The 13890-nt window shown below is 37.5% G+C and overlaps 1 protein-coding gene across 1 annotated transcript in view; it reads right to left on the bottom strand.

Annotated features, from left to right (window-relative positions):
- Positions 1-2660: 2660 nt before the first annotated feature.
- The window catches only part of LOC149069183 (sodium channel protein 1 brain-like), a 62366-nt gene continuing 51136 nt past the window's right edge, over positions 2661-13890 (bottom strand). The window contains exons 23-26 of the mRNA XM_089251411.1: positions 12255-12446; positions 9207-9361; positions 7833-8059; positions 2661-6207 (exon numbers count right to left, since the gene is read on the bottom strand). Coding sequence (XP_089107537.1) covers positions 5216-6207; positions 7833-8059; positions 9207-9361; positions 12255-12446 — 1566 coding nt within the window. The 3' untranslated portion in view covers positions 2661-5215. The remainder of the gene's footprint in view (positions 6208-7832; positions 8060-9206; positions 9362-12254; positions 12447-13890) is intronic.

Genomic DNA, 13890 nt, shown 5'->3' with positions numbered 1-13890 from the left:
GTTAAAACGAGATTTTCGCTATAACGGTATTAGACTGTATCAGATCTCTTTATCGGCGGGGGGTGGGGGGGGGGCGGAGCAGAATGTGTCCAAGCCCGGTGTGGGCCTATGCATTAATATGACAGCGCTTCTACGAGAATTTCTGCTAAATTCTAAAAGTAGAAAAAAATTTTGTCTTTTTTCACTCTTAGAAGGTTTAATTCTTCATACCTCTCTGTGTTGCCTCCTTAGCCACGTGTCATAGCTCCTCATCCATTTGATTTCATCCGTAGCCCCCTCCCCCAAATATCCCAGTGCTACAAGGGGACCCATATGGCCCCCAAGTTGAGAAACACTGATTTTTTTTTTTTTTGGCTGACCGTATTTCCTCTGAGGGATAATTCCAGAACTGATGAAACAAATAATTCCAGAACTGATTCCTACCTGGAAATACGGGAAAATGATCCCAAATCCGGGAAATCGCCAATTGCCACCAAAAAAAACAACAAACAAATGATGCCAAGAGTGAGCGAAATTGACAATTATGCCTACAATTACCAAATAAATCACCAGTGGCCCGAAATACAGTCTACTCCCTTCCGTTTTTCTTTTCAAACCGAGCACAGCTCAGGTCTATCGCTATCCATGGGCAATTTGTGCCGGAAGTGTAAGTACCTAACAGTCTGAGTGCGTATCTTGTGTTGTTTTTGATTTTTCAATGCTGCCATCTGTATTTCAGAAGTGAAGTGAGTGGAGGATGATGATTGAATATTTGTGCTGTTTGTAGGCCTGTTGCTCTCTGTGGCCGCTCTTCTTAACGGGGAGATCGGCTAGCATTCGCGCCTCGACGTTGGGAACCGCAGCAAACCAACTTCGACCGTCACCACTGTGGCGACGGTGGGGCTCGAACCCGGTGCGAGTCCGTCACTATGGCTATTCGACCGCCGCAGCGGCACCTATCGAGCCTATGCGCCATCGATCTGTGGTCGCACCTACTTTACCGCACACAAACTCCTGTCATATATCGCCATACGGCAATTTCCAACCCGAAGAGTTGGGTGGGAAATGAAGGCTCCATCCATCGGTGGTTGCCCCAGGTTCGGTAGGTAAATAATTTGCTTCTAACGTTCTATGCCCGGATTTGAGCCCATGGACTTTGATAGCAACCTTCATAGTGGAAGACGAGCATCTTACTACGGCGCCACTCGGGCGCACCTACCGAGCATGGGGCGACCACCGGATCGATGGCGCTTTCATTACTCACCCAACTCCACTGGTTGGAAATTGCCTTATGGCGATAAGAGCGGAGTTGGCGTGAGGTAAAGTAGGGAGAAAAATACCAGAAATCGATCCCATATCCGTTAAATCACCAGTGGCCGCCAAAAAAAAAAAAAAAAAAAGAATGCGAAACGTGAGCGAAATTGCCAATTATGGCTGCAATCACCAAATAAATCGCCATTGGCTTTAAATACAATGCTGCATGCGCTTCTCAACCCACGATGACATAGGTGGTCCACGGGCAGAAATTTGATTCTTGTTATACGAAACAATATTCAGTTGTTGTAATTGAGATTAGCAATATCCTGATGTGGGTTGAAATAAAACAAAATCAAACCAAAATAGGGGGCATTTTAACCAAAAATTACATAAATAAATACAAATACAACGCCATAACAGGCAAAACGAGGTGGCTGAGAACACACGGGTCATATGGTCACCATACACAAGATGCTCTTGCTATCTATCGGAGCAACGGTACTCAACAACCTTAAGGAGAGGGCGGGAGCAAATTCATTGGTTTTGAAAATGTGAATGTGTCTCAGGCCACTTAAGTGATTTGGAACATCACCTCAGGTCACTTTACATGATTCGAAATGCTGCCCAGATAACTAACTGCAGGGAGGGCAAAAAAACCCGTAGAAACTTTAAAAACTCATAAAACCCGGAAAAATTAACCGAAATAAACACGGTTTGCAGGGTTAGCATCGCTAGGTCACGGGAGTTTTTTAAGACAGGAAAAAAACCTCTAAAACAGCTGACGTACGCAAGTCAAAGGAAAGGTACGCAAATAACGAACAGAATGCCTCCAAATAGTTTATTACAGCAATATGGATAACACATTTCAGGCAAGTCACAAATCCAGCAACGGCAGAATACATCAGGTCCACATCCACAACCGGTTGTGGATTAGGAGCGCAATCTCTTATAACCACCTCATTTGCATATTTGAAGTCGATCATACCAGCGCCACCTGTCGGCTGTTTTTTAAGTTATTTTTTTTTCCTGTCTTAAAAACATTTCCGTGACCTTAACGATGCTAACCCTGCAAATCGTTTTTTATTTCGGTTATTTTTCCGGTTTTTATTCATTTTTAAAGTTTCTACGGACTTTTTGTCCACCCTGCATTAAGAGGATGTGGAGTTTCACGGCGGGCCGTTTAACTGTTCTGGAACCGTGTCGCAGGTCACTTAAACGATCCGTAAATATGCCTCTGGTCATTTAACCTTTAAAGCGGCACAGAAGAAAACATTAACCCCCCCCCCCTCCCTCTCACCTAAAATTTTATATATATTTAAATGAAGTAGGCTTTCTTCCGACTTTCAAGAGGTGCAACAAACTTCGATTATATAAGAAAAGTGTATCATTGAGGAATTCAACTTTACAAAATATTTGGGCTCGTCGATGTTAAAATAAGAGACTCTTATAAGGAGGCGAGATATCTCGTCAATGCAGCTTAAAGGGTTAAGCGATCTATAAATGTGCCCGCGGGAGCGCTTGAGTGATCCGGAACTGAACCGCGGGGTATCTTAAGAGATCCTGTAAATGCGCCGCAGGTCACTCAAGTGATTTATAAGCATGCCCCGGGTCGCATTTCGCACGCACGTCATGGGTTGAGCATGTATGTATTAGAAAGATAAAACAACAATAGTATTCAAAGAGGAAAATACATTTATTAGTAACCTACATTTGAAAAATTTGCATAAATGACACATACAAAGTTAAACGTATCGAGTTTTATGTTAATAAGTTAAATTTATGAAGGACAAATCACGAATTTTTCGAATGATAGATTTACTTGTGTTAACTGCCTTTCCATCATTGAGCATGAAATTCATTTATATTAAAATTACATATACATAATAGATGCACATAACGAATGGCCGAGCATCGTCACATCATTAAAGCCCGGATTATATGCAAATGCATATGCGCATAATGGCCTTTTTTAGCATTAATGCATATAAATGCATGAAATCAAAGAATTTTCAGCATATGTGCATATTTTCGAAGGTCTATTTAAGCCAACTCAATTTTCTTTTTTTACAATTTTTCAAATAATACATATTTTGGAATTTTCAGTGCATATTTTGGCCTTTTAAGTGTATTTGGTATTTCAAGTGCACATTTTCTTTTCCAAGTGCACATTTTGGTATTTCAAATGCACATTTTTGCATTTTTAAGTGCACATTTTTGCATTCTCAAGTGCATATTTTTGCATTTTTAAGTGTGTATTTGCATATTTTTAGAGCATATTTTTGCATTTTTAAGTGTGTATTTGCATATTTTTAGAGCATATTTTTCCACTTTTTTAGTGCATATAATCCGGGCTCTAGTCATCATCAAATAAGAGCGTTAATCGTGTGTGATGCGTCAGAAGAGGAGGGCATTTCATTGTGTAGCGGGTTGGTTAGTCACTGACGTCCCGTATTTTACGGGATAGGATCATTTTCCCCACATAGGTCCCCCTGGATCCCCGCGCTGTTATTAATTGTAAATTACAATAAGGAAGACGGGGACATAAAGCGAGCTGTTTTAAGATTCGATATGAAAAATTTTCAGATGGCGCTGCAAGATGTACGTCACGGATCAGAGTAACCTTTTCTGCGGACGTTGAAATGGTCTTGATCAGTGTTCTTCAACCGCTAGTCCGCAGTCCGTGGGAATATATCACCGGTCCGCAAAACATTTCATCCAATTTATGTAACCGCTACATAATTAAAAAAATTTAATCGAAATATTATACGTCTCCATATAGGTTTCCATTCGTCTTAGCCGTCATAAAATACGCAAATTATTTATCCTCTTGATTTTTTTCTTTGGCGGTCCGCAAATTCTTTTTTCGCTTTAGTTGGTTTCTTTCGCCAGTCCGCAGTTATTTCCCCTATTTTTTTCCCATCTCCCTTTTGTTTTTTTTTTCCGGTCCGCTAATATTTTCTTCCATTCATTTGTTCTCCATCAGTCTGCAAAATATTTCTCCCAATTATTTATTTTTCAAATCCCGTAAATTATTTCTCTTATTTATTCATTCTCCTACTTTTTTTTTCGCCGGTCCGCAAATTATTCCAGTTAATTTTTTCACCTGATTATTTTTTGCCAGAAGAAAGAGTCCGGAGATTCTTTCTCCTGTTTATTTCTACTTCTAATTATTATTTTGTTGCTTATTGTGAATATTTTCACCCATTCATTTATTTTTACAGGTGAGTAAATTATTCGACCCATTTTTTTTTCATTTTTTTGTCCCATTTATTTATGTGACGGTCCGCAAAATTATTTCTCCCATTGATTCATGTTTTACCGATCCTCAAATTATTTCTCCCATTGATTTATTTTTCACCAATCCACAAATTATTTTGCGGATTTATTCATGTTTTACTGGTCCGCAAATTATTTCTCCCATTGATTCATGTTTTACTGGTCCGCAAATTATTTCTCCCATTGATTCATGTTTTACCGGTCCGCAAATTATTTCTCCCATTGATTCATGTTTTACCGGTCCGCAAATTATTTCTCCCATTTATACGTTTACCTATAATAAAGCCTACATGTTTTACCGGCCCGCAAATTGTTCACCCTATATATATATATTTTATTTTTATTTTTACATTATTTTTCTCCAGTCCTCAATTTCTTTTTTCTCCGATTTATTAATTTTTTTCTGGGTACGCAAATTACATTTTCTCTTTTTTTATCCTCTGTTTTTTGCCTCTGCGAATTATTTCTCTCATTTTCACCGGTCCGCAAAAAATGTTCAACCATTTTCACCGGTCAGCAGCTAGCTGTACAAAGGTTGAAGAACACTGGTCCAAATCTCCAGCTGTAACTGTCCGCTGTACACGAGGCACATGGGAACAGCGAAAACACGTCATCCCTACGACATGTAACAGTCATGTCGGTTAACGCACCAAACATGGATGTCCTTCGAAGTTCGTCGTCGACATCATCGACGTTGTTCCCATCAAGTGCCACCATTCATCTCCGCCTTCTTCATCCTAATCCTGGCCAAGTGTTTCCTGAACGTCCTCTGTATAAGTTTCGCGGCATTGTCGATCTGCTTCCTTTTGAGGGTCGTCGAGATGATTTCGACCTGGTTGCGAGTCGGGAACGTCTTGCGGAATCGTTGGTCCACCTGCTGCTGGACGACCCGGAATTCTTCGGTGTCCTCCACGTCCCCGAGGACGTGACTCACAAGGCTGTGAAGGATATCCAGGCAGTGGATCCTATCCCCGCTGGATATCGGCAGGTTCATCGCGATCAGGGCCGGATCGTTCGGCTTGTCGATCTGCAGAGGTGGGTCCAGAGACGCTACGAAGTCCGACAACTGTGCGTATTTGATGAACTGGCTCGCGTTCGGGTCGTACTGAGACCAGCAAAGGTAGAACATCTCTATGTCGTCTTCGGTGATGCCCGTGTCTTCCTTGTTAGCCTGGCTTAAGTTTTCGAGAATAACGGCTATATACATGTTTATGATGACCATGAAATTTATGATGATGTAGCTGACGAGGTATATGATGGCGACCGTGGGATGTCCGCAGTTGCCGTTCGGCAGGCCCATGTGCTGTAGGTCGCAGTGAGGCGGGTGCAGCATGAGGCTGTTGAGGACGTCGTTCCAGCCGGCGGACGTCGCCAGCCTGAACAAGAGGGACATGCTGCTTGGAAACGTCCTGAAGTTCACCATCTCGTTCAGTCCGCCTCCAGAAAATCCCTCGGCGATCTTCACGTGGCCAAATATCGACATACCGATGATGGCGTAGACGAAGGTCACCAGGAACAGCAGGGCGCCGATGTTGAAGAGGGCCGGGAGGGATATGATCAGGGCGAACAGCAACTTCCTGATGCCCTTGGCGGCCTTGATCAGTCTCAGCACCCTTCCGATACGGACGAGACGGATCACCCGAAACAGGGTGGGACTGATGACCATCTGTTGGAGGGCTTCTTCGAATATTATACCTGTAATGGAAAAAAAAAAAATGACCTCGAATTAATGATTTTTGCCCTTAAGCCGGGCTTTCTTAGGAGTAGCATTTCTCATTCGCGTGCAACGTGAAGGAAGGGATTGGTTAAAAACCTGAAATTCCGGTTTTTTAACCAATCAGCGTTTTCACGCTGCACGCGGTGCAAATAACCTGCTCCTAGGAAAACCCGGCTTTAGAAAAGGGCTGGACAAATCCCAGGCGTAGATCACCATGGCAACTAAAAAATTGGTATTGGCGCCTAAATTTTTTTCGTAAGGGTCACTATGCCCTGAAAAAGTTAAAAAAAGATTATTTTGGACCTTTTCCTTGGGGTTAAAAATTTTTTTTGGCGCCAAGATTTTTTAGCCCTGCCGGAGAGTATCCATTGAAGACATTTAGGATAATTTGACTAAGCAGGGATGCACAACCTTTTTCATTCCGCGGGCCAGATATATGGTATTTCTGCCGCTTCCGGGCCGAAACCTGTAACATATGAGATGGCCATATGACCCATATGGCCATCTCATATTTGATGGCCATATATATTTTACGGGATATCCCCGTAATTTTGGCCATCCAAAATTATATGTCCAATCCCATCTTTCCCCTAAAATGTGATGAATGAAATAAAGGATTCAGTATAAAATTAATTGCATGATAATAATTATCACTTTAATTATCGCCACATAAATATATTTATTTCAAAGCAACTTTACTTTCCCTTGACAATTTTTGAGGCTATTTCAACTTCACTTCCATTTAGCAATTGTTTGGCTCTAATTTGCATCTCTACTTCCCTTTGATAATTGTTTGGCTGTAATTGGCTACTTTACTTTCCTTTGATCAGTTTTTGCTATAGTTAGCAACTTTACTTCTCTTTCACAATTTTTTTGGCTATATAATAAGCAACTTTACTTTCTCTCGTGAGAAATTTTTCTGGTTATAATTAGCAACTTTTTAAAAAATTTTCCGGCTACAATTTGCAACTTTACTTTTTTGACAATGTTTTGACATAATTTTCAACTTAATACATCTGAATTTTTTTTTTTTTTGGCTATAATTGGAGAGATGGCCCGTATGGGTCCCAAATTCCCGTATTTTCCGCGAAGGAAATGTGATCAGCCATTTACTACTGATACTTTTTTACCGTAACGCCTTTTGCGGGATGCATATGGTACGCATATGACTCACCACTGGGCTATGGCTAGAGCCTCAGTTATGTCCGGCCTGGTCCAATTCATTCGCAAATATTTGCTTCCAATCTTTGCCTCACCCGGTGCAATGAAGCACTAGCGGCACAAGCTGGCTGCCCAATGTTCCCTATATTTGTTTCTAGAACCCCCCCCCCCCGCCCCGTGAAGTGACTGTTGGCGTTTCTTCGAACAATGGATTGAAAAATCTAGTGGGAAGGCGACTCTCTCTCCCTCTCTCTCTCTCTCCCTCCTTTGACTTAGAGTGGGGGCTGGAAGGTCCTGGTTATTTACTTCGAGCACCCTCCAGCGTTCGACGATCATTGCCAATAGTGGAGCGGCCTCACTGCTCGCCCATGACCACCCCTTGGAACGTATTGGACCCAGGCTGGACACGAGTGTGGCCTCGGCTTATGCCCGCGGTACTCACCAGCTACAGAGATGATAAAGATGCACAGATCGAACACATTCCACGGGAACGTGAAGTAGTGGTGTCTCAGTCCAATGATCTTCATCAGTGCCTCGAACCCGTACAGGGCGGTGAACACAATATTCAGGTGCTCCAGGATCGACGTCACGTGAGGGGGCTGCTGGTAATGCTCGACGGTCATGGCCACCATGTTCAGGAATATCAGGAAAAACACGAAGAGTTCGAATCTGAAATTGAAACGAGGAAAATATTTCATAGAAAAAATGTGGTGATTAGAGCCCGGATTATATGCAAATGTATGTATGCAAGTGCATATGCAATTGCATATTTTAGCACTTTTTATAGTTAGTGTATGTAAAGTAAATGCATAAAATCACCGAAATTTTAGGGTAATGCATATTTCTAGCATTTTTCCTATTGATAGCATTACAGCAGTAATATTTCTAAGATTATTTTCCTCTTTTTAATCAAATTTAACCAAATTTCTTTAATATTTCTAGAAAATATTGCAATATTGAGTATTGTGCATTTTAGCACACATTTTAGGCATTTTTAAATGCATATTTTTGTACTGCTAAAAATGCATACTTTCTTCATTTTTTTGCACATATTTTTTTTATTCTACTACATATTTTTATTTTCTTTTAGACCATACTTTAGTGCTTTTAATAAGCATTTTTTTTTTTCATTTTGTGCATATTTTCTCCATTTTTGTGAATTTTTTTTACACACTTTTCTTCTTTTTTTTGGTGATATTTCTGCATTTCTAAATGCACATTTTTCTCCCCAATTTTTTTGAGCATATTTTCCCTCTTTAGGGAAACCAGCATTTTTAAGTGCATATTTTTTTTATTTTATGAATGTTTTTCAATATTCCTATATATTCGTTTAGGGCATATTGAAGGATTTTTGAGGCATATTTATTATTCTATGCACGTTTCGACATTTTTAAATGCACGTTCCAGCATTTTTAAGGAATATTTTTTATTTTCTGCACATTTCGATGTTTTTAAATGCATTTTTAAGCGCTTTTTTCACCATTTTATGATCTTTTTTTTCAATTTTTGGTACTTTTAGATGCATTTTTTTTTAATTTCTGCGCATCTTTTTCATTTTTAGTGCCATACTTCGGCATTATCAGATGTATTTGTTTTCATTTTTCGCGCGTATTTTTGATTTCAAGGCATATCTCGGCATTTTTAAGTGTAGATTTATCTTTACTTTTAGTTGCATATTTCAGTGTTTCCTACTGCACATTTTAGCGGCGTCTTCTAGTGCATATTTTGCCAACTTTTTAGCACATATAATCCGGGTTCTAGGGATGACGTATTGCAAATGGTCTCGGAGATAATTGTTATCGTTCTTATCGCTTACTTTCGGCTCATGGCTATGTCGCAACACATCCTAAGATATCTGTTCTGTGGTCTGCTGACGATCCTGCGAGGTTTCTTCTTGCCGAGCTTCAGCATTGCTGTGTAGTAAGTCTTTTGACTGTCCGTCAGAAACATTTCCACTATCCCTCCTTCATACTTACATTTAAAAAACAAGAAGAAAAAACATAAATATGCTATTGAATTTGAAACAAGTTCACTAATTGAACAATTTAAAGCAGTGTTCTTCAAACTTTTTAAAGCTGTGGACCGGTGAAACTAGTTAAACTATGTCTTGGACAGGGAGAAAGGAGAGAAATAATTTACGGACCGGCAAAATATAAATAAACGGGAGAAATAATTCATTGACCGGCAAAAAAGCTGGAGGAAATATTTTTGCGGACCGGAAAAAAAGTGAAACAATTTGAGCAATAATTTGCGGACCAGTAAAAATAAATGAATGGGAGAAAAAAATTGAGAACTGGCAAAAAAAATATATATATATAAATGGTGGGAATGTTTTGCGGACTGGCAAAAAAATTCATAAATATGAAAAAGAAAGAACTTGCAGATCGACAAGAAACTGGGAGAGGAACTAATGCTGGTAAGTGATTTGCAGATCGGCAAAACATGAATAAATTGGTGAAATAATTTGCGGACTAGCAAAAATGAACGAATATGAGAAAAAAAATTTACGACCGGAAGAAATAAATAAATGGGAGAGAATAATTTGCAGACTGGCAAAAAATAGGCTTGAGAAGCATTTTGCAGACTGGCAAAAAATAAGCCTGAGAAGCATTTTGCGAATTGGCAAAAAGCAGATCAATATGAGCAATAATTTGCGAAATATAAAAAATAAATTAGAGAAACGATTTTCGGACGAGCAAAAAATAAATGAATGGGAGAAATAATTCGTAGACCGGCAAAAAAGCACGAGAAATATTTTGCGGACTAGAAAAAAAGTAAATCGATTTGAGCTATCATTTACGGACCAGTAAAAATAAATAAATGAAAGAACCGGCAAAACAATGAATAAATGGTGGAAATGATCTGTGGACTGGCAAAATATATAAGGAAGAAATAATTTGCAGATCAGCAAGAATTTGAAGATCAGCAAAGCATAAATAAATTGGTGAAATAATTTGAGAACTAGCAAAAAAAAAAACAAATGAATATGTGAGAAAAAAAAATTATGACCGGAAAATAAACAAACAAATTGGAGAGACTAATTTGTAAACTGGCAAAAATTAGCAGGACAAAAATTTTGCGGACTGGCAAAAAATAGATCGATATGAGCAATAATTTGCACAAACTAGTAAAAATAAATAAATTATAAAAATTATATTCGGACTATAAATAAATAAATGGAAGAAATAACTTGCATACTAGCAAAAAATAAACGAACATGAGAAAACTGATGACAGGAAAAAATAAATAAATGGGGGAGAATAATTTGCAGACTGGGCAAAAATAAGCCTGAGAAGCATTTTGCGAATTGGCAAAAAGCAGATCAATATGAGCAATAATTTGCGAAATATAAAAATTAAATTAGAGAAACGATTTTCGGACGAGCAAAAAATAAATGAATGGGAGAAATAATTCGTAGACCGGCAAAAAAGCACGAGAAATATTTTGCGGACTAGAAAAAAAGTAAATCGATTTGAGCTATCATTTACGGACCAGTAAAAATAAATAAATGAAAGAACCGGCAAAACAATGAATAAATGGTGGAAATGATCTGTGGACTGGCAAAATATATAAGGAAGAAATAATTTGCAGATCAGCAAGAATTTGAAGATCAGCAAAGCATAAATAAATTGGTGAAATAATTTGAGAACTAGCAAAAAAAAAACAAATGAATATGTGAGAAAAAAAAATTATGACCGGAAAATAAACAAACAAATTGGAGAGACTAATTTGTAAACTGGCAAAAATTAGCAGGACAAAAATTTTGCGGACTGGCAAAAAATAGATCGATATGAGCAATAATTTGCACAAACTAGTAAAAATAAATAAATTATAAAAATTATATTCGGACTATAAATAAATAAATGGAAGAAATAACTTGCATACTAGCAAAAAATAAACGAACATGAGAAAAAAAAAACTGATGACAGGAAAAAATAAATAAATGGGGGAGAATAATTTGCAGACTGGGAAAAAATAAGCCTGAGAAGCATTTTGCGAATTGGCAAAAAGCAGATCAATATGAGCAATAATTTGCGAAATATAAAAATTAAATTAGAGAAACGATTTTCGGACGAGCAAAAAATAAATGAATGGGAGAAATAATTCGTAGACCGGCAAAAAAAGCACGAGAAATATTTTGCGGACTAGAAAAAAAAAGTAAATCGATTTGAGCAATAATTTGCGGACCAGTAAAAATAAATAAATGAAAGAAAAAAAATCAGAACCGGCAAAACAGAATGAATAAAGTGGTGGAAATGATCTGTGGACTGGCAAAAAATATAAGGAAGAAATAATTTGCAGATCAGCAAGAAACGGGGTGAAAAACTAATGCATGTAAGTAATTTGAAGATCGGCAAAACATAAATAAATTGGTGAAATAATTTGAGAACTAGCAAAAAGAAATGAATATGAGAAAAAAAAAATTTATGACCGGAAAAAAACAAACAAATTGGACAGATTAACTTGCCAACTGGCAAAAAAATTAGCAGGACAAAAATTTTGCGGACTGGCAAAAAAATAGATCGATATGAGCAATAATTTGCAAACCAGTAAAAATAAATAAATTATAAAAATTATATTCGGACTAGCAAAAAATAAATAAATGCAAGAAATAATTTGCATACTAGCAAAAAATAAATTGGGCTGAGAGAAAAAGCCATCTATATCTCTAAATACATTTTATTCCTCAAAAATATTTAATAAGAATTTTTAACATTAAAAATAGATCAATGGGTAGCGAAGTTTGTCACGTTCTTGGTTTTTTTGGTCGCGGCTGAAAAAAAGGTTGAAGAACCCCTGGGTTAGCACGATTATCTGGATTGCGATTTGTCATATCGATTTTTAACGAACAGGGTGGGCCAACCTTTTTCTTGAGCATGTTGAAGTTGTCGATGATGACACCGATGAACAGGTTGAGCGTGAAGAACGAGCCACAGATGATGAAAGTGACGAAGTAGATGTAAGCTAAGAAATTGGCCTCCGGATACGGTTGTTGGCCGACGTCCGTGGCATCCGTCGCGCACTGCATGATCTCCATCCAACCTTCGAAAGTCGCCTGACAATCATAATAATATCAGTTGTACAGGGTGTCCCGTAAATTCGTAAATAGTTTAAAAAAAAACTCATAGAGATTGAAGGAAATGATATATTTTGAATGTGATTTGCTGCAAAAGTTATTCTCACAAAGGTAGTTTTTTTTTTTTTTTTCGTGCGGGTAAATAAAAGTTCAAGTTCTTGTCGATAGAGTGCGCTACCCACCAGTCCGGTGGAAATGATTGGACTCGAACCTTTCTTCGATCTCTTCCGAGTCCAAAACGTTCGTAAAGCTAAAGACGGTGATTCGTGGCGGTGTTACAACAACTTCATCAATAGTGTTTTATCCACCAATGTCGCTATGAAAACCGTCAGTAACAGGAAAAATTGAGAAATGAGATGTTCGTTAATCGTTTCCAACAGTTTACAAGACTGTGATTTGCTTTCTTGCAGCGCTCTCTATCAACAAAAATTTGTACTTTATTTTTTTGTAACGAAAATTGCTTTTCCTGGGAATAACTCTCTTTTTTTGAAAATCTCTTTCAAATATACCAATTTTTACGAATTTTTAAACTATTTACGAATCGATGGGACACCCTGCATAAAATAAAACTAAAATAAATTAATATAAATTCTCATTTAAAAATGACGACTAAATTGTGCATTTAGTTGGAATTCATTAATAATAGACAAGTCAAACGTGTCTACTAAGATTTTAAAAAAATATTTCCTTACTTCCAACAATGTTTTATAAAACATTTTCAATGCTCTCTGAACAATGATTTTAAGTGTTTTTTTTATACTCTATGAACATGATTTTTAAAACGTTTCCTACGCTCTTTCAACAATGATTACAATACTTTCCAAAATTATTCATACACTTCGCATCATGTATTTAATTTTTTCCCATGCTCTGAGCAATGATTACAATAATTTTTTAAAAAATCTACACACTCAACAATTGTTTTCACAAATTTTCCTACCCTCTCAACAATGATTTTAAGAATTTTTATTCTCAACAATTATTTTCAGAATATTTTTACACACTCAGAATGTTTCCCACACTTTCAACAATGATCTTCAAGAAAAATTTCTTGCACTCTGAACGATGATTTTCAAAAATTTTTTTTACCGACACTTTTTCAACAATGTTTCACAGAATTTTACTCTCAACAATGATTTTCAAAAATTTACCGACACTTTTTCAGAAATGTTTCACAGAATTTTACTCTCAACAATGATTTTCAGAATTTTTATTCTCAGCAACGATTTTCAGAATTTTTATTCTCAGCAACGATTTTCAGAATTTTTATTCTCAACAATTACTTTCAGAATATTTTTGCACACTCAGAATTTTTCCCACACTTTCAACAATGATCTTCAAGAAAAATTTCTTGCACTCTGAACGATGATTTTCGAAAATTTACCGACACTTTCAACAATGTCTCACAGAATTTTACTCTCAA

The sequence above is a fragment of the Pholcus phalangioides genome, unplaced genomic scaffold (genome assembly GCF_987345545.1).
Source record: "Pholcus phalangioides strain wild (caught in Gottingen) unplaced genomic scaffold, Ppha-v1.0 ptg000024l_1, whole genome shotgun sequence".
In the NCBI taxonomy this organism is placed as follows: domain Eukaryota; kingdom Metazoa; phylum Arthropoda; class Arachnida; order Araneae; family Pholcidae; genus Pholcus; species Pholcus phalangioides.
This window is presented reverse-complemented; position numbering and strand designations above follow the sequence as displayed.